Below are 19,273 nucleotides of genomic sequence, written 5' to 3'. Positions count from 1 at the left end.
CGTTCTCCCGAGTGGAAAGTCGTTAGTTGTACGGTTTTAGTATGTTTTCAGCAGGAGCTCTCACTATGTGCGACTTGCCGGCATGGCGGTCAGGCCCCGCCCCCTTCCCTTAACTTTTTAACCCCTGAACCGATTGCCATGATTTTTGAGTATGTGTATATTTCAAGCATGCTGATTCTGAAAATGTATGTTTTATGTGAATGGCATGTATATTTTGGTAGTTATTAATATTTTGTAAAACCTGTATTTCTCTGCCTGTGATAATTATATTACCCATTGTGTTTAGTAATCATATCACAGGCAGAGGGGAGGATTTTGTGTGGGAGTGTCTGTGTGTATTGTACGGATTGATTGGTTGTATTTCAAAACCCTGTAGGCTGTACTTTGTTTGTGGATTGTGAATAAAAGAGGCTGTATGTGCCAGTACAGTCAGTTCTGCTTGACCTCAAAACGAAGTGTCGTCTCGTTATTGGGGGAATTGGATTGTATGCTGATTGCCAGAGGTGTAAGCGGATTGTATGCTTTTCCTGTTCAGCTGTTTACAGAATTCATATGCTTGAGAGCATTCGTATGCTTCTCCGGTTCGGTGGTTGTGGTGTCTGCAGCAGTGCTTGCAGTCCTCAGGAAGCGCTAGGAGCATCCTTCAACGGAGGTACCCAGTCGGGGTGCCCGTCGATCCGCTACAGTACATATATTACCAATTCTCCAAGGGTATGCACACTTTTGAACACAACTGTATGCTTGATAAATAAGGAAAAATGTTAGTGTAACTTTCGTAATAATAGACTTTAATTTACTATTAGTGTTCATTTGTTGGTGGGTGATATGTATCCATATAATGCATCTCTTGCATATAATATGTTTGGTGACAATTCCTCTTCATAGCTATTTTAGAATACACAGAACCTGCAACAAGATGGGTTTTCCCCAGGGTTCTGATTGTCTGATTGATGCAAAGTCTCTGTCTTGATTTTAGATTGCTGTAACACATGTACCCGAAGATGCGTGTGTATAACCCTGACAGTTCTGCTCGTGCTGATGGTTATTGCTGCTGCCATTGCATGCACAGTGACACTTGCCCTCCCGTCACGTACACCAGGTAACATTCCGTAACACGAGGATGGGCTATTTTTTTTTGTATGATTGTTAGAAGCACAAAGGATGAGGGCATTCTTTTAAAGCACCTGATCTTACTTCTGAGTGAGACCTCAATATTATCGGACTTTACCTTCAGTTACTCCATCAGAACTTTATTCCCACCATATCAGTGAGACCAAATACGTTATATTGCCCTACCTATTCAGATGAACTCATATTTTCAAAATCAAAGCCAAAATTTCACAATTTTTGCCAGGCTATGCAAACTTTTGAGCACAACTGAACTCTGGGAAATAGAGGATACTATTTCCCAACTTAATGATATTTATTTGATTGACCTTGGAAGGTTGAAAACTGAGATGACCTTAAAAGTTTTTAACAGACATTACAGCGATGTCCAAACAAGCTCATCGGATTTTTGCTGGTTTACCTCTGTTGTATCTGTAATGCATTGGCAGCATAACTTGCAGTTCAAGTTTTTAACTATTGGCGCAGCCCTTTTCCTATATTTATTTGTTACCTAATCTACTCAACCACCCAACTTGCAGTTCAAGTTTTTAACTATTGGCGTAGCCCTTGTCCTGTATTTATCTGTCACCTGACCTACCCAACCACAACTGTGTGGATGGGTAGCTCAGGTCCCACTGCCCAGTTCGTACCACCACATAAGGAAAAGGCAAAATTAGGGACATAGTGGACAGATTGTTAGTGGAATGGGGTATGAGCGGAACTGGGGCCAGGTTTCGACAGTTTTTCTTTTACTCATATCCACACTTATCTCCATTTTGTCCATACCTTGGATATCCAAGCTCGATCCACAAAATCTCTTCTTGATTAACATTTCTGGTTGATGATGCGGGTAAGAATGGAGGTATTTTTTATTATTTGTGTCTAGTTTTTCTGAGATGTAAATATGATTATTGACAAGGAATCCATACCAAGGTTTAAATGGTTTAAATGTAGCCTGTATCTAACAAGCGGAGCCGGATTTGGAAATCAGCTGTGGTGTGTTGAATCTTTTTTTTTCTCATCTTAAGTAACCTTTCTCTGGGTTTCAGGGTTGGTGATCATAGGGTTTGAATGTTGCATTCTTTAATGATACATAAATATAATAAACACAAAACAACTCCTTTATTCAATTGTTTATTTTGATTAAAACTGTAACATTTGGAGAATGGGCGTGAACCTGTATTATGGACTTCATAATTCCAATTTAATCCATAAATATCCTTAAAGGGAAACTATAGTGCCAGGAAAACAGGTGGGTGAGAGCTGCAGCCCAAATATACTTTTAAGCAGCCAACCTTGTCTGGTACAAGTTAAGGTAAAGAAATGTTGGCGCCTTTAAATTTATATTACTGATTTCCCTCCTGTTAGCTGCCTCACGCTGCGATCCACCAATCAGGGCATGAGCCCTGAGTGCGAGTTTCCCGCTACACAAGCAGCAGGCACTGCCCTGCACCTATCTCCCGGCACGTGCTGCTCCTATTGAAAACTACTCGATACTTACCCACCGGTCTCCACTCCATCAGACCCTATGAGGCTGCTTCCCCTGTGTGCACCTGCCCAACATTTGTGGCAGAATTACTGCTGAGTTTACTGTGAGACAGTTCAGCCTACTCTTCGATAGGTGCACTGGGTTTAACCAGAGATGAGTCTGCATAGGCTCCACATGTCATGTAGTGGCTTTCTACAATGCCTTACTCCAAGGATAGGCAACCTTCGGCACTCCACGTGTTGTGGGCTTCATCCCCCATAATGCTCTTACACCCATAATGCTGGCAAAGCATCCTGGGAGGCATAGTCCAAAACATCTGGAGTGCAAAAGTTGCCTATGCCTGCCTTACCCTATAAGAACCTTTCCCTATAAGAATCTTTGGTTAATCTGTGTCAGCACCAGTTGTGAAAAACTCCATTGATCTTTGTCCCCAGAGAGTCGCCTATGTACAACAGGTAATTATACCGGATTTCTATGTGATGACAGAATCACCTGCCTATTGCCATCACAAGTCTGTGATTCGAGCAATGACTGCGGAACTGGAGAAGATGAAACTACATCCTTATGCAGTAAGTAAAACCTCCATCACAGAGATAAATATGAATAAAAGATCGAATCCCCATAATACAATGTTATGTCTCAGAGTGTATCCATCCCTATGGGTATTTTCTAACTGTACGTCATGCTCTGTGGTCTTTTAATATGTTGGGGATTGATATATGATCCTTCATGGTATTGTAATGATTGATGAACTTATTTACATAATTTATAACGTCTCGGTATGGAGTATGGGTTGTTATGGAAATTGTATACTGATCTGAATTACGGTAGGTTTATAGTATGTGTGTGTCATGGGAGAGAGAATGCCATACAAACGAGGATGGGTTGCAGGATGGGGGTGAGAAGATACTGAGTTCTGTCAAAGACATTCCAAAACAACACCTTGTCTACCTTCATGGCCCAGCTATTTTAAGGAAAGTTTGGTAAATAAACTCTTCTTAGTCTTTGTGGAGACTGGTTTATGCTAATTTAGTTAAAGGGGAACTTGAATAAACCATTTAAAAATCACATATAACTTGAGTGATCTTTTCTATTTCTATTAAATTGTTAGTAAATTAAATCATAATCTAGTTCACACATGACAAAGTCAGGGCAAACATTACAAATAAAGAGGATAAATAGAAATAATGTTTCATTTTCTCTTTTCTCTGTATGCTTTACCTATGCTGACTGCCAGGGGTAAACTGACCACTTATACTACAGTAATGACTGACAGGGAGCTAAGATGGAGGCGTCCAGGTGCAGAATAACGTTTTGTGTATATATACATTTAATTACATTTTTTCACACCTTGCAAAAAAAAATTTTTTTTTAAATATAGGGATAAGTAAACTTAGTATTAAGAAAATTCATGGAGGTAGCAGTTTCCTTCTAAAGCAGAGATATTAATAATAATTGAACCACACACCTACAGTCACCCTGAATTTTTTATTCCAGAAACACAATAAAAAACATACACAACAAAACACAACAAAAAAAACATTGAGTGTTTCCAGATGTATTGTAACCTTTCTTTAAAGGACCACTATAGGCACCCAGACCACTTCAGCTTAATGGGAAGAGTAGGTTTGGTTTCCAACGCTACTGTTTGTTTTGGAAAACCTCCAGTCAAAACTTTATGTACATTTTGATTTATTGGTTTACTTTAGTTTGATGTTGTTTTTCTCACACCCAGTTTGTACTGTGTGTCCCCAGGTAACCTCCCGGATAGCCTGCCTGGATATCTAATCTTTCGCTGTGGAAACCCATCAGTCTGGATCTACAGCAATTACAAGTGCAATGGGATCAATAATTGTGGGGACTGCTCGGATGAATCGATGACATGTGAGTGTCTGGGTGGGTTAAGTGTTGCTAAAGGAGAGTGCTCAAAAGAGTGGCCCGTGGACCTGCACACTGGTCAGTAGAGAGAGCAGGACGAACAAATTGTGACTTTAGGTGGCTGTTAACCTGCCTAAGGCCCTGTGAGATCTTAATCCTTCTCTGTCATTAGATTCTTCCTGAGATCCTCGAAATGAGAGTAAATGACACAGATTAACATTACATATCTAGAGCTGTGCTGTTCAACCCAGTCACAAGGGATATATTTCCTCTTTCTCTCAGGAGCATCACATATTTTTATAATCCCCTCTACCCCCCATTAAAGGATTACTCTAACCTGTTTTGAGGGAGTGGGACCTCTCCTTTGTAAAATGCTCCATTGGACACTAGGGAAAATCACCCCCTCTCGTGATTTGCGGTATGACCTACAAAATAAAGATTTTCACTTACCTGGAATCCACAGCCAGGCGAAGCTCCCAGCACAAACTTTCACGTCCCTTCGACGTCACACCATTATTTAAGGTGACTGTGACTTCTACCCAGCGGTGTGGAACTGAGCTGGATCGGAGGATGGTCAACTTCCATCTAATTCGGGTTAGACACCTCAAGTGCTTCTTGGACATATTAGAAGCTTCTCGAGGATGGCACTATTGTAGGGATGTGGGCACGCGGGGAACCCTAAGTTTTACCTGTTTCTCTTAAACCAGTGCCAAGGTGTCCGGCTGCTAATTAAATGATCAGGTCAGGTACAGACACAAAGGTGCCGCGTATGTCGCATTTCTATTGCTTTCCTTGGGCCCCAGGTATAAAAGTGTGACCGTGTGACAATAATAGCAGTTCTTCTTCACACTTTACTAAGTCTTAACTAGTGTTTGGGTGAGACAGCTACAAAGTGGCAAGGAGCTTTAATTACTCTGGGCTATAAACACAAGGGAAAGGGGACTTGGCGGTGACAACCGAATTACTTGTGGGTACATCGCCACACCTATGAATTAATGAAGTGGTGGTAGAGTTGTTGAAAGCTTTGTAGGTAAGAGTTAAAGGGACACTGTAGTATTAGGAATACAATACTGTGGTCTGGGTGGCTATAGTCCCTTTCATATATTGCATTTGTATTTGTAATTGTTTTCTAGGTGTTACTGAATTAATAGCAGAGCTTTACCTAACATAATATGTTTAGAAACCAGTTTGTGTAAATAAGATACATAGTTTTTGTTATAAATTAGATTTATGTGCATAATTTGAAATTTCTCAGAACCATACTCACCCGGGCCACACATTAACTTAAACTAAAAGTAAAGCGTCCTTCTTTGTCTCCTTGAATGAAGCCGTATTTTGTAATGAATTATACTCCCCCCAGTCTTTAGTAAGGAATATGTATATGATGCTTTTCTTTTCTACTCCACAGTTGCCTCCTGCCCTTCATGTGGCTCTGACTGGTGGACGTGCATTCCTGTTCTCTACCAATATTGCAACTGCATCCCCCAGAGCCTGTGTAAGAATGGCGTCCAGGACTGTACAAACTGGTCTGACGAGTATGTGTGCTCCTAATGACATCAATAATGTGTATTTACCATGCACCATATAAATGTAAATTGATGATTTGCATGTTTAATGCAAATTATTAGGGCATCCCTCATGGCAGTTCTCTGCCACTTGCTCCAAGCAAAGCCTAATAAAAACTGCTCCGGCAGTTGCCCCAAGATCAATGCACTTTAATTTTTGTAATATTTTTTTTTTAAGTGGAAGGGTCACTATAACCTTTTGAGAGGGGGGCCTTTGTGGTGTAATATGCTCTACTGGGAATTGTGGAGAAGTGTCCCCTCTCAATTAATAGTAAAATAAAAGGTTTACTCATCTGGATCCCAGCGCTAGTCAAAGCTCTCGGCGCTGATCTTCTGCACCCCTTCCAAGTTCACTTGGGCTGTGAATGGTCCAATCACAGGCTTCTCATAGAAAAGCCTGTGATTGGACTATTTAGCAGGATCAGAGCAAATAAGCATGTTCCGGACAAGGGAGTGGGGAGGGAGGTTTTTAAAAACAAAACAAAAAAACAACCCAACAATTGTGCAACAGTGGGAGGGAGAGCCCAAAGGGAGGGAAAGGAGAGCGATCTGGAAAAAGATTTTAATGTCTCTTGGCACAGATGTAATTTATGCACAGAATTTACATTAGACAGCCCGGAACAGAGTTCTGGGCTGCCAGTGTCATATGTGCTGGGGGATGCAACTAGCCCCCGGTAAACAATTACAAATATCTCCATATTGTGCAGTGTTTCAAGCTGAAATATTACACATACTGACTCCTACCACGATGACCACTTCAAATCACTTTAGTGGTCATGGTGGTTGGAGTAACCCTTTATATAATGATTAAAGACAATGGAATCTATGGGGGAGGAAATTAGTCACTATCTGAAGTTTAGGGTAAAAATTAGGGTATTTTTTAATCAATTATACAAGAGACATTTCATCTATAAAAAAAATGTAAACTAATGAAAATTCTATACTATATTTATATATATTTATTCTATGTAACCCATGTTTGTAGGGTTTTACAGATCTTATAACATCTCAATTCATGCACAAACCAGGATCTGGCCAAGAATTCTCAGCCAATCCCAGGTGTCCTATTAAATCATATTATTGCAGCAGTGTCTCCTTTTATTTTTTTTATTAATAACTGAGATGTTGATTGTGGATACATTGATCAGTTGGATAACAAAGTGTCTGGTTTATAATTGTGTTTGGCAGTTCAATTAACACTGTTTTATGTCTACAGCAGTGTTTCCCAATTGGTGTTCCGCAAGATCAAAATTGGGGTTCCGCAGTCATCGGGTGGCCAATGCATTGGCCAATGCATTGCTGCACAGGGGCTAGGTCAGTGGCGCAGCCGATTAATAGAATGGGATGCTGGGAGGAAGTGACAGATGGTCACTTCCTTCCAGCTTCATGTAGAATACGCTGCGTTGGAGGGAGAGAGGCAGCAGCCAGGAGTGAGCAGCTCTCCCCACACACACCAGCCTCAGCTAGCAAGTCACATTCCTTCAGACAACAGGTATGCTAACAGGAGGGTGACTGCATAAATATAAAATAACATGTGTGTGTATTTGACAGTGTGTGTGTGTGTATATGTCACTGTGTGTATCTGTGTCAGTGTGTATCTAAGTGCGTGTGCCAGTGTGTGTATCTGATAGTGTGTCACTGTGTGTATCAGTGTGTTAAGGTGTGTGCCTGTGTGTGTTGCAGTGTGTGTCACTGTGTGTATCTGAGTGTGTGTGTGTGTGTATCTGTGTGTCAGTGCCAGGTTGTGTATATGTGTGTATGTGCCAGTGTGTGTATCTGTGTCGGTGTGCATGTGTGTATCTGAGTGTGTGTATGTGCCAGTGTGTGTGAAGGTATGTATGTCACTGTGTGTATCTGAGTTTGTGTATGCACCAGCGTGAATGTCTGTTTGTGTATATCTGCGCCAGTGTGTGTGTATCTGTGTGTTTATGAATGTGTGTATATGTGAAGTGTATTTGTGTGTATCTCTGTGTTAATGTGTATGTATATCTGTGTAAGTATGTATGTGGCATACATCCCAGCAATCAAACACCAACACAACATGCCAACACACCCCTGGATACACAAACATTACATACAAAAACACCCCTGAATTCAAACCCCAAAATTATATACAAAACACTCAAACACACCCTTCACTCCAACACCAATACTACACACATTCATTTAAAAGCCAACACTACATCCAAACAAACAACCCCCTAAACGCAAATGCAAAGATTACATACAAAACACACCCCTGTATTAAAATGCTAAAATTATATACAAACACCAACTCTACACACATAAGCACACCTACTCCCAAGTACTACAATCTGTTTACCATCTGTATAAATTAGAGTGTATATATAGTGAAAAAAAAATTGCTAATTGAAAGGTTTTGGAGGGGAAACACTGCAGGTGGAAAGGACAGGCAGATATTGTGGGTTCTTGGAGCAAAACTGCATTATATCCAACAAGTGTGGCGATTTGACTTTAACTGTTTTGTTTTTGTATTGGTTATTTAAAAAAAAAAAAAAATTGTATAACAAATGGTAAAAGGCAAAATATCTGTTAAATTCTAATTTGCAAATGATAAATAAAAACAAATGTAAAATCTGCTGGTAGAAAAATAATATTTATTATACACAAAAATATAAAATACTATTAAAAGTAACAAAAGTATATTGTGTGTGTATTCACCGAGTTTATAAATCTGCCCACTGAAGTGGGTTTATTGGTAGTGTGATAACCTCTGCATTTCTCAAGATACCCTTAATAATCATTGAAACATTGAGGGTTTATCCACTCCCAAGGTAGGTAGATGAAATTCTGGAATATTTTGGACATATAGACAAAGCACTGAGCTGACTGGATCCTGTTGAATTCAGGATATTGGAACTTTCAGAAACTCAAAAAGATACAAAATGCTATTGCCTCGATTAGATCCTAGCAATGTAAGTGCTATTGTGGGGACTGGACACTCTCAGACAAAAACCAAAAACTATAGTTTGGGATAAACAACCCCTTCCTGTCTTGGTTTCCTGGGCCAGTTCACTACAATTAGTGAGTCGACAGAAAGTTGGAAAAAAAAAATCAAAATAGTCAAGATGGAAAATGTCTTAAAAGAGACCAAGTTGGATATTTTTCCTATTTTTTTTAACCGTGAATTTCATAACTTGCTTGTCAGCTCACCCCTCTATTTATAGATTTCTGCACAGAAAGCATAACATACATGGGTTTATACACTAAGCTAGGAACGGTGGAGAGCTGATAAGAAAATAATATATAATTTAGGCCAAAATAATCAAACTAGAAAAAGTCTTGATATCTCAGCTATTTTGGGGTACAACTCTCAGTTTAGTGAATCAATCCTATATAGTTATGACTCAGGTCACTGGCCTGCAGTGTACTTTCAGTGCACTGACAACATCCACAGGCCAACAAGAACCAAGTATCCACTCACGATATCAAAACAAAAAGTGAATACAATACACATTGTAGCTTACTGTCAAACAATTTCACGTGCAAATTTACTCTTCAGATCACCACCAAACTTGTCTGCCCATAAGAAAAATGAGTAAGAGGACGTTTGGTATTTCGTTTCAGAGTAAATTAGAAAAATGAGTTACTGGGATACTTCTCATGGAGAAGTCATAAGAAAAGGGCTCACAGTGGATCTTGGACCACTTTCTGGGTAACACGAGCTCGGTTTTAGTAACTGTTTAACATTTCCCAGTCTGTATCAGAAAATGTAAAACTTGGCTGTTTTGTATTTGGGTCTGGATTTGTAGTTTGTCTTCCATTCTCTAGAGCTCTGTTGGTTGAGTTTTCATTTGTAGTAGACTCAGAGTACACCGTGTCATTCTCTTTTGCCTGCAGCTTGTAAAACTGCAGGTGTTTGCGTGCTTGTGTTGGTGTGTTTTGCAAAATACACATTTTTAAATCCTGTTGGCTTTGTTTCTTTTCCTTTCCATCTAGAAAGAAAAAAAAAAAATTATATGAAGATATTTTTGCCACTTTTGTCCACTAGGTTTACGAAAGCATTGTCCTGCGTTGTCCACTACATTCCCCCAAATTCTCTTATTTTGATTCTTTAGTTTCTGAACAGTATTCAATTCTACTCTTCACCCACAGCTATTTTTTTTAATCCCCTGGATTTCAAATACCCAATATGTATCTTTCTTGCAGTTACTGAACAACAATTTGCAGCTAATCTCTGTTCAGACAAAATGGTGGCTGTGGATAACTGTGCAATTAGTGCAAAAGCAGTTATGGATCTACTTATCGACTGCACTTGCTTTAAAGGCATACTATTATAAACCATAGAATTTTGAGAAATTCATTGAAAATAGCTGGAGGACAAATATTAGATGTCAAACCTGTTTTACAGCAAATTATCCAACAACTTTGTGTATCCGGAGTAAACTAAAGTAACATGGTAAAGCAGAATTGTTGAAAGCAACCTCATTGTCGTTAACGGGGCATCTGCATAATCTCGGCCATCCCCCCCTCCCCCGCCCGCCAAAAAACAAACCAAAAAAAACTACAGGTTGCAAGGAGCAGCCTTTGCACTTGGAACTTTTAAAACTTTTAGAACTTTGAAGAACTGGTTTCAATTAATTCTATGAAAACTCAAAAACATGTAAGGTGATGTCCTCCACAAGTGGTTGAATCCACCACCAGCACCACATATGATACTCAAAGTCACATGTGTATGCAGGGGAATCCCAGACTGGGGATTATTCTTTTGGTTACATGATGTTGACGTCATGTTATAGAAAAGTAACGCTGTATAGCCCTGTAAGTATTATTGTCCGTCGTAGCGTGTACTCAACGGCCACACATGTAACAAAACAATTATAGGTAAAGCACGGTCTGTCTGACCTGTGACACCACCTAAGAACACCTGATGAGAAATGCATGTCCTTAACACTAAAAGACTTTGCGAGTTCTAGGTGATACAGAAAAGGATGAAGGATTTGAAGAATTGAATGTGATCAATGTACGCACAAAATGTCTGGGCAGCCGTCTGTGGTTTTGCCTTGTCTTTTCTCTTTGATTTAATGGCGGAGAGGATATATTTTTCCCACTGATTGAAAAGCTGGAAACAAAAAGAAAGCCTTTATTACGAAATTGACTCCAAAACACAATGTTTACAATGTGATGGCCACATACATTACTACATTAACGGTTTATTGAAAAGGCATAATTATAGCAATATTTAAAGAATGGTGTAGGGCTGAGATCCGAAGGTTTTTCAGCTGTTTCGTTCCCATTACTATCAGCAAATGTCTGCATGGCCCTGAAACAAAATGACTGTGTGTACCTGTTCAGCCCAGCCCTCAGTAGTACAGTTCACATGATCAAACCGAGTTAGCTGTTCCTTAGAATGTTTTAATCCAATGCTTTTCTCGATCTTTCCAATGGTAGCATCCTATTCAGAGGGAAAAAGTACATTTTAATTATTGATTAGTAAAAAAAAAACATTAAAGTTTTTCCATTTAGAATAGCATTATAGATGTATTGTTGCAAATGTACTGCAGGTCCTTGGGATAATCTGGTACACAGATGTAGTCCATGTATAAATTAAAGAGACACTATAGTCAACAGCTTATTGTATTTGTTCTGGTGAGTAGAATCATTCCCTTCAGGCTTTTTGTTGTAGACACTGTGTTTTCAAAGAATATGCAGTGTTTACATTACAGCCTAGGTATACCTCCACTGACCACTCCTCATATGGCTACTAGAGGTGCATCCTGTGGCAGTGCTGCACGGTGGACAGCACTGCCATTCAGTGTCTCCACCCTCTGCATGGAGACACTGAACTTTCCTCATAAAGATGGATTGATTCAATTCATCTCTATGAGGAGATGTGGATTGGCCAGGGCTGTGTTTGGCTTGTGCTGGCTCTGCCCCATATCTGCCTCTTTGTCAGTCTCAGCCATGGGGAAACATTGTGATTGGCTTTGAAGATGGGGTGGCTAGATGGTGCTTTTAACACTATAGGGTCAGGAATACATGTTTGTGTTCCTGTCCGTATAGTGTTTCTTTAACACAACATTTAGCAGTGCCTTTAATATTTCATAAATTAACTTTAATCTGCAGCAAAAAAGTGTATACTAGCATGACATGCATATACCCAACATGTCACTACTTTTTAAAATACTTCTCCCAAATTCGGACCCAGCCACGAGTAAACCGGAAACCACAAGAAAAAAACAAAGACTTCCAGTTCCTTTTTCTATGTCTAACCCGGCTTCCTTACTAATCTGACCCTGAAGCAAAGCTTTTTAATGCTCACCTGAAGCGAAATGAAAATGTATCAATTTACTAGCCAATCCATAGAATGCATTTAATATTTTAGAAATAAATATGGAACATTTACTCTATTTTTTTTTTTTGTGTAATACTTTCTTCAAACAGAAGCAGTGACAGATCCATTGTCTGCCCCAGACACATACATTAAAAGGCTTAAACAAAACCGGGAATGATTTGCACATCTGAGTGGCTAAAACCAGTTTGAAAAGTATTTTATAAGCAGAGTATATATTTTAAAGGCTTATATTGTGCATGCGCTCGATGGCAACAGCGATAGGGCAGCAATGCAACCTATCAGAAGACATGGGGTTGGAGAAGACAATGCTTTAGACAAAAAATGTGCGGTAAGATTATTTCCTCTTGGTATTTTGTAATGAATGCCACCTTGGTGTGTTTTACCCAAGACAAACAAAAACCCAAAGCCTAAACAAACACCCGACCTAGTAACAGATCTACTTTGAAATAGGTTTGATGTTTAACATTTTAATGCTCTTACAATTATTGGGCCATCTACAAAATTCTGGGTAGTCAACACTAGCTCTCCAGCTGCGGTGGGAATGCAGTATCCATCACTCTCCCCCAGTGATATCTGGAGATGTAATCCATAAAACATATTTGACATTTTACATTTGTTTATCATTCTTAGCATTGTATTAGCCATCTTCTCAGCCTGGTATCCCGGCACTGTTCATTTAATGGTAATTTCTACTTGTATCTAAATAGGAAGCAATACACTGGCTTTCCCGCCTCAAATGCTTATCAAACATTTCCCTGCATTCTCTCTAAAATATCTCACCTGTATAGATGTACCAGAAATATCCAAGAAGTGAAGCATTTTAAAAACAAACAGGAACGTTACCCCAATGTCTGTGATTCCTTGGTTATCTGGTACAAAAAGAAAGAAACATGCAGGAATTTTGAGTTATTGGGGGAAAAAGTAAATTTAAATTTTTTGGCCAATACTATTGAATTGAAAAAATACCTGTCTGTGGATTATTATTTTTTTTAAATTTCCGCTCAAATTTTGAAATTCATAATTTAGAGAATAACACTGACTGTCATAAAACTATGGATTGCCGAAAATTCATCCGAGAATTTCCCATCTGAAGCCAAAATAGCTGAATTTAAATAAACCTCCAAAACATCTATGTTTTAGCTTAAAATATGCAATTTTCTGGAGAAGTGTCAGCAAGTCTTGTTTAGTAAAAAACTCTAAATGTGTAGGTTGCATCTGATTCACATTGTTTATAATCTCACACTCCCAGTACTTATAAAAGTTACTGAAAACCTCTAAGCACGTGGCTAAGTTTGATACACATAAAAAAGCCATAACATCTTCAGATCTAATGTACCCTTTATTGTATTATATATATTATAGGATAACCCCAAGCACCATGACCAATTCACTTAACTTGAAGTGGTTATAGTGCCTGCAGTTTGTATGTGCAGCATTTAACTATGAAATGTTGATCATGCAGAGCTTAACCTCTCTGCTGCTGGTTTAACTCCACCTATTGGAACACAAGTTCTGGGTGGCTAATGTTCATTTTGTGCATATTGGAGTAACCCTTTCACCCCTTAAGGACACATGACATGTGACATCTCATGATTCCCTTTTATTCCAGAAGTTTGGTCCTTAAGGGGTTAAAGACAATGCGAGTTTGAACAGACACTTAACTTACCTGAGAGATCCAACACTGTGAGGTTTCCAAGCCCCTTACGCAAGACACGTGTAGGGGCTGTCATTCTCCGGATTCCAGTATCTGACAAACAGTTGTCTTTCAAGTATAATTCCTGCAAGCTGCAAGACGCAAATACATCTCATCAGCAACAAAGGACTTCTGCATTATACATAGGAAACACTGGAAATAATTGATGACTGTTTTAAGATAAAATACCATACTATCATTAAAAGGTAATAAAATGTAGTCTTTACATCAAGCTAGCCAGCGAAGAACAATGATTACACTTGGAATGTGGAGGGTATACACCAAGGCTTCTATGCCATCAGAATGGAGGTGTACACTACAGATTCATGAAGCTTAATACCATAAAGCAGAGCAATGTGGGATTCAGTCGTGTGAATTCTGTGGTTAAAACAATCAATGCCCAAAGCAAAATATTATTATTATTATTAGCATTAACAGCGCCAACATATTATGCAGCGCTGTACAATTACAGAAAGAAGATATTTAGACAAGCTTACAATCTATGAGGATTTGAGGTACGCGGACATATTGCTATGTGTCTAACCTAGGGACACTTCCTGGCTCACTTTAAGCATTACCATACCACTAAAAATTCATTATTATCAAGAGCAGGATTGAATCCCCCCTCTGTGCTGCTATGAAGTACAACACACCTGTTCAGTGCTTCAGAGGTAAAGTGACCAATTAGTTCATGGTCATCTCCCAGTTTACAACATGACAAGTCCAGAGAGCGTAGACCTTGAAAAGACTGAATTTCCTCTAATTTCTCAGACACTAGCAAATACCTGAAAAGAAGCATAACAATATAATCAAACATTAATTGGTAAATGTCATTAAAGTAGTACACTAGTGATTTCAGAAGGAAACACATATCAGGCTAACCAGGCCTGGGTCCAGTGCATAAGAGGGGTGGTAATCAATCTTTCTACAATTCATTTAGAATTGGGTGGCTGCTAATTGATGAAAAGCGAGTCAGTAATGTAGAGTATCTAACAATGCCCATCTTCTTTTTTTTTTTTTTTTTTTTTTTTTAAGAGACGAGATATAGGAGGTAACATCTTCGCAAATTTTACAATGGTGTCTTTAAAACTAGACTATATCCAAGGGGTGGTGAGACGCCACTCACCCTGCAGTACAGGATTGAAAAATTATGGTTAACCCTACAGTTACATAAATATGCTTCATCCAGGAGATTGAAGATAGAATCACAAAGCATGGCAACAGGACAGCAAACCGGGAAAACCAACTAAATTACTATGCCACCCAAAATCTTTATAAAACACTATATTTCTCACACCCGCCGAAGGCCCCTACTCATCATGCTATGAAGAAGTCTGGCAACTGGCCACAAGACCATCCCATGTATGCGGATTACTTAGAGACTTGGGAGAAGGGTACAGCGGCCTGTAACTAGGAAGGGTACAGTTCAGTGGGACATCTGTGATCTCTCTCTGGGTCCTCATGCATTATATGTCGGGCATAGGCTGAGCAAGGTTCCACTACCACATAGCCTACTATATGCTGACAGCCCTTGTATAGTCTATTTACATGTCCAGTGGTACCTTTTAATATGCTATGTGTCTGTCACTTAAATGTGTTTAATGTTTGTCGTTTTCATAACCTTAACTGACATTCTGTTGCAATTTCCCCTCACTAGTCTATCACCTATACTTACATACTATCACCTTGTCAAGCAAGCTTCTCCTTAAATACTGTACTTTAGTTATGAGACAGGATGATCATACTGCTAGTCTTACTTTTTTAAAAATGAGTGCAGTAATCCTTGACATATTCAGTAAATATTTCTTGTCATATATGCCTTAACTATTATGTCAGTTCAAACATTTTATATATATCAATGTACCACAAAAATAAAGAATAAAAAAAAAAAAAAACTATATTTCTTGCAATAATACTGAAACAGCAAAAACGACTGCAAGCTGAGAGGCCACATTGCACATACCTGCCCCTAAGGCACAGAGAGGACAGTATCAGGTCTCCATAAGCCTCTGTAAATTTCTGCAAGGCTTTGAGCCCACTGCCAGGCCTGTGAAATTGTTGTCTAACTTCTGCGGCAGTGAAGAGTTTCTCTGCAATCTGCTCTGGGAATCCAATGAGAGAATCCACATACTGAATGTTGTCCGCAATGAAATCAAGAGTCAGGTTAAAAAGTGGCTTGGCAGAGTACCGCAAGCTGCCATGCTCGGTGTAGGTGAAGAAGAAAGACTTTTCCTTGTGTCTGCTTGCATCTTCATGTTTCAGACACAGCTCCACAGAAAAAGCTCTGGAGAAAAGACCAACAGAGCGTGTTCTGCTGTTAGATAAATTGGACCCAGCAAGGAACAGCTTTCCATTTTCACGAACATACACAGGTCCTCCATCCTCTCTCACCTCTGGGCAGTATGACATTATCTTAAAATGAACACAGATAATAAAATCAAAATGTATTGTTACAGTGTACTATAATTAATTAGCATATGTTTTTCCACACATGTAGCCATGTATGCTAGATTCTATTAGAGGAAATAAGTGTACCCATTGCGACTGACTAGCAGGTTTCCTTTTTGATTTATATGGAGAACGTGCTGTTTAATTAAAAGTCCTTATCTCATCAAATACAATCTAGTCCAATTTTGGAAAATATTGTAGTTGAATTGAAACCCCCGTTTCCCAATTTTAATGGTTTTAATCAGTACCAGGTTGCTCCACTAAAATGACATAATGGCAATTTGTTGCTATATGCTTGCTTCACCTTTACAAATTACATCAAGCCGAGCGGAAGGCGCTCATGCCTTCTTGACAGGGCGCAAAACGAAACATACGGAGATGTGGCTCCCGTGGTTCCTGTACATTTCCCGGTATCGACAGTCGGAACAGCTCCTGGACTCCTCAATGACGTAGCTTCGGTTGCGTACCCCACTTGACACGGATCAACCCATCCTTCCCCTTCTCTTGAACCTAATCCCTTTCACCCCCCCCTCCAACTCGCCTAACACTGAACTAACGGGTCCCGGAGCCTGGGGGACAGGGGTCGAGGCCGGAGGGAAGCCTCATTAGCCTTCTGTATACCCATACTTTGACTCCGGACGGGCGCCCATTCCTCATGGGTCACCGATAGTTACCCGTACTCTTAGAGACTTGAGATTGGACTCGATACACGCTCCTACTCCGAACTCATAGATATGAGAGATGACACACACTTCTGGCATACAGCTCCGCATCTCGTAGACTTACATCATACACACCTCGCACTAACATCACTACACACGTTACGGACATAAAGGAGAAACCTACACCAGACACTACCACTGTCAGCAACGACAACATGCACCGCTAGACTGGGGCCACCTACGATCCGGGTATCCTGCCGAATTAGCTAGTGCCCTCACCCTTGGCCGAACTCACTACCGAGAAAGGACCGGGGTTGTCCCTCATACGGGCCCACGACCACCACTTAGAAACGAACCAGCATGACTGTAGCCCTGGTGGGATCTCAACACAAACCCCGCTGCACAGATGCTCGATAACATACCGGATGACTGTGACTCTAGCGACGACACCTGTCCCGATCACATCACACTTATCCCACACATTGGAGGACACGTGATCACCCTAGGGTGGATCGAGAACCCGCATACACCGCGGGCCTGTGACCCGCTTCCCTTACAACCACTCCGATCTCGGTTCACCATATACAATTAGGGTATATCCGGGCTGTTCACGTTTTCCCATCATGGAGACTTACAAGTCTCACTGCCACACCCAGATAATTCTTGCATACATCGAACCCGATTCTGATGCTGATAATACTGTATGCAACTCCTGTGCTCATCCACACAAGGCCACTGATTGGTAAGGCCGTATAACAGAAAATGCACATTCATGCCTCCTAAAGCTGTTTACTATACGTCCTTGCTTGTAGATGCGATACTTAGCACACGATGCGCAAATAGTGTTCTTAGTATAATGGCATACATGTTAGGAAGTGAAAACACTGATTCATCACGTAATGATGTGGGTACACGCTTATGCTGTTGACTCTGGGGAAGATGGACATGTTTCTCCCCCCATGACTAATCTACTGTATGTTCTCATGCTTGTTTATGTTACTATGCGCATATCATAGAGACCTACGCATCTCCTCTCCTTGACAACAGCTGTTTCAGGTCCTGCGTGACCTATACTGTCGTTATATTGCATTATTGAAAGGTTTCTTCAATAAAAAATATATTTACAAAAAAAATCAAGCCCTTTCTTTAGTATAAAATGTAAAAAATGTACCAGCGCTATATTATAATAGCAATTTCAAATTAATTTGTGCAAAAAGTGAGTAGTATAACATAAAAAGCAGACGCTATACCACTGAAATGTGCGAACAGTGTAGTACTTTATTTTTCTAATAAAAGTGAATTGTGTGTTGGTAGTGAACATATATGTCTTAAAAGACCCTAAAGAAACCTGATAAAATGTTGTAAGCCAAGAATGTGGACCATAAAAGGCGAAAAAAGTATAACAGTGCAATAAAATTTACAAAGATAACATATTAATAATAAAATAATAATAGTAATGATAATATTAAAACACTCACATATTGGAGAGCGAAGAATCTAGCTCTGGTATAAATCACAGTAGGGTTCTTTTAGGTGACCCTCCCTTTCTCTGTGTAGCTGGGTCTCCTGATAGGTCCTGTATATGGGCACTTTCTTCGTGCCTGCATTTTTTTTTATCATATCATTTTTTTCATACATTTGTCCATTTATTATTACTTCTATTACTTCTGTAATGCTCTACAAAATTGACAACCTCCAGATTAAGCCCACCCAAAGTTTTTGATAAAAAATGACTCACAATTCCCAGTTTTAACTGCTATAAACTCTCTATATTTAGAGAACTCCATTAGATTTTAGCAGCACAATGCAGTAAATAAAAGGAGTCCTGCATGTTTCAATCCTATGTTGAGAAAACTCAGATTCTATCTTCTATTAATTAGTGTCACTTTCTGGGGCTGGCTTTTAGTGTCACCGAATCCCCACATTAAGTTTAACTAGATTTTGTCTGATTGATATTATATTTCTATCTGTTTAAAGCTCTTACTATGTCCCATCTTAGCTCAGTTTTATTTAAAACTTATACTTTATCTAGGGGAACCCCCCCACTATACTAGGGGTTGTAACTACAACTCTGTCAGTTAGTACACCGAGACTTAGATTATTAGCAGAATTATT

General features: G+C 39.6%; 2 protein-coding genes across 2 annotated transcripts in view; one reads left to right on the top strand and one right to left on the bottom strand.

The window, feature by feature from the left end:
* LDLRAD1 (low density lipoprotein receptor class A domain containing 1) overlaps positions 1-6,182 on the top strand; it is a 30,726-nt gene extending 24,544 nt beyond the window's left edge. Inside the window, exons 3-6 of the mRNA XM_063427252.1 lie at positions 977-1,099; positions 3,031-3,165; positions 4,352-4,480; positions 5,883-6,182. Coding sequence (XP_063283322.1) covers positions 977-1,099; positions 3,031-3,165; positions 4,352-4,480; positions 5,883-6,025 — 530 coding nt within the window. The 3' untranslated portion in view covers positions 6,026-6,182. The remainder of the gene's footprint in view (positions 1-976; positions 1,100-3,030; positions 3,166-4,351; positions 4,481-5,882) is intronic.
* Positions 6,183-8,933: 2,751 nt separating this feature from the next.
* LRRC42 (leucine rich repeat containing 42) lies at positions 8,934-16,457 on the bottom strand. The gene is made up of 7 exons (XM_063427249.1): positions 16,012-16,457; positions 14,702-14,833; positions 14,022-14,140; positions 13,136-13,224; positions 11,348-11,455; positions 11,032-11,122; positions 8,934-9,995 (listed from the first exon to the last, which is right to left on the bottom strand). The coding sequence occupies exons 1-7, from the start codon at positions 16,455-16,457 to the stop codon at positions 9,733-9,735; spliced, it is 1,248 nt and encodes a 415-aa protein (XP_063283319.1). The 3' UTR covers positions 8,934-9,732.
* Between the last annotated feature and the right edge of the window lie 2,816 nt (positions 16,458-19,273).

Source organism: Pelobates fuscus, chromosome 7 (genome assembly GCF_036172605.1).
Source record: "Pelobates fuscus isolate aPelFus1 chromosome 7, aPelFus1.pri, whole genome shotgun sequence".
In the NCBI taxonomy this organism is placed as follows: Eukaryota; Metazoa; Chordata; class Amphibia; order Anura; family Pelobatidae; genus Pelobates; species Pelobates fuscus.
The sequence above is the reverse complement of the archived record's forward strand: the minus strand, read 5'-3'. Positions and strand labels throughout refer to the sequence as shown.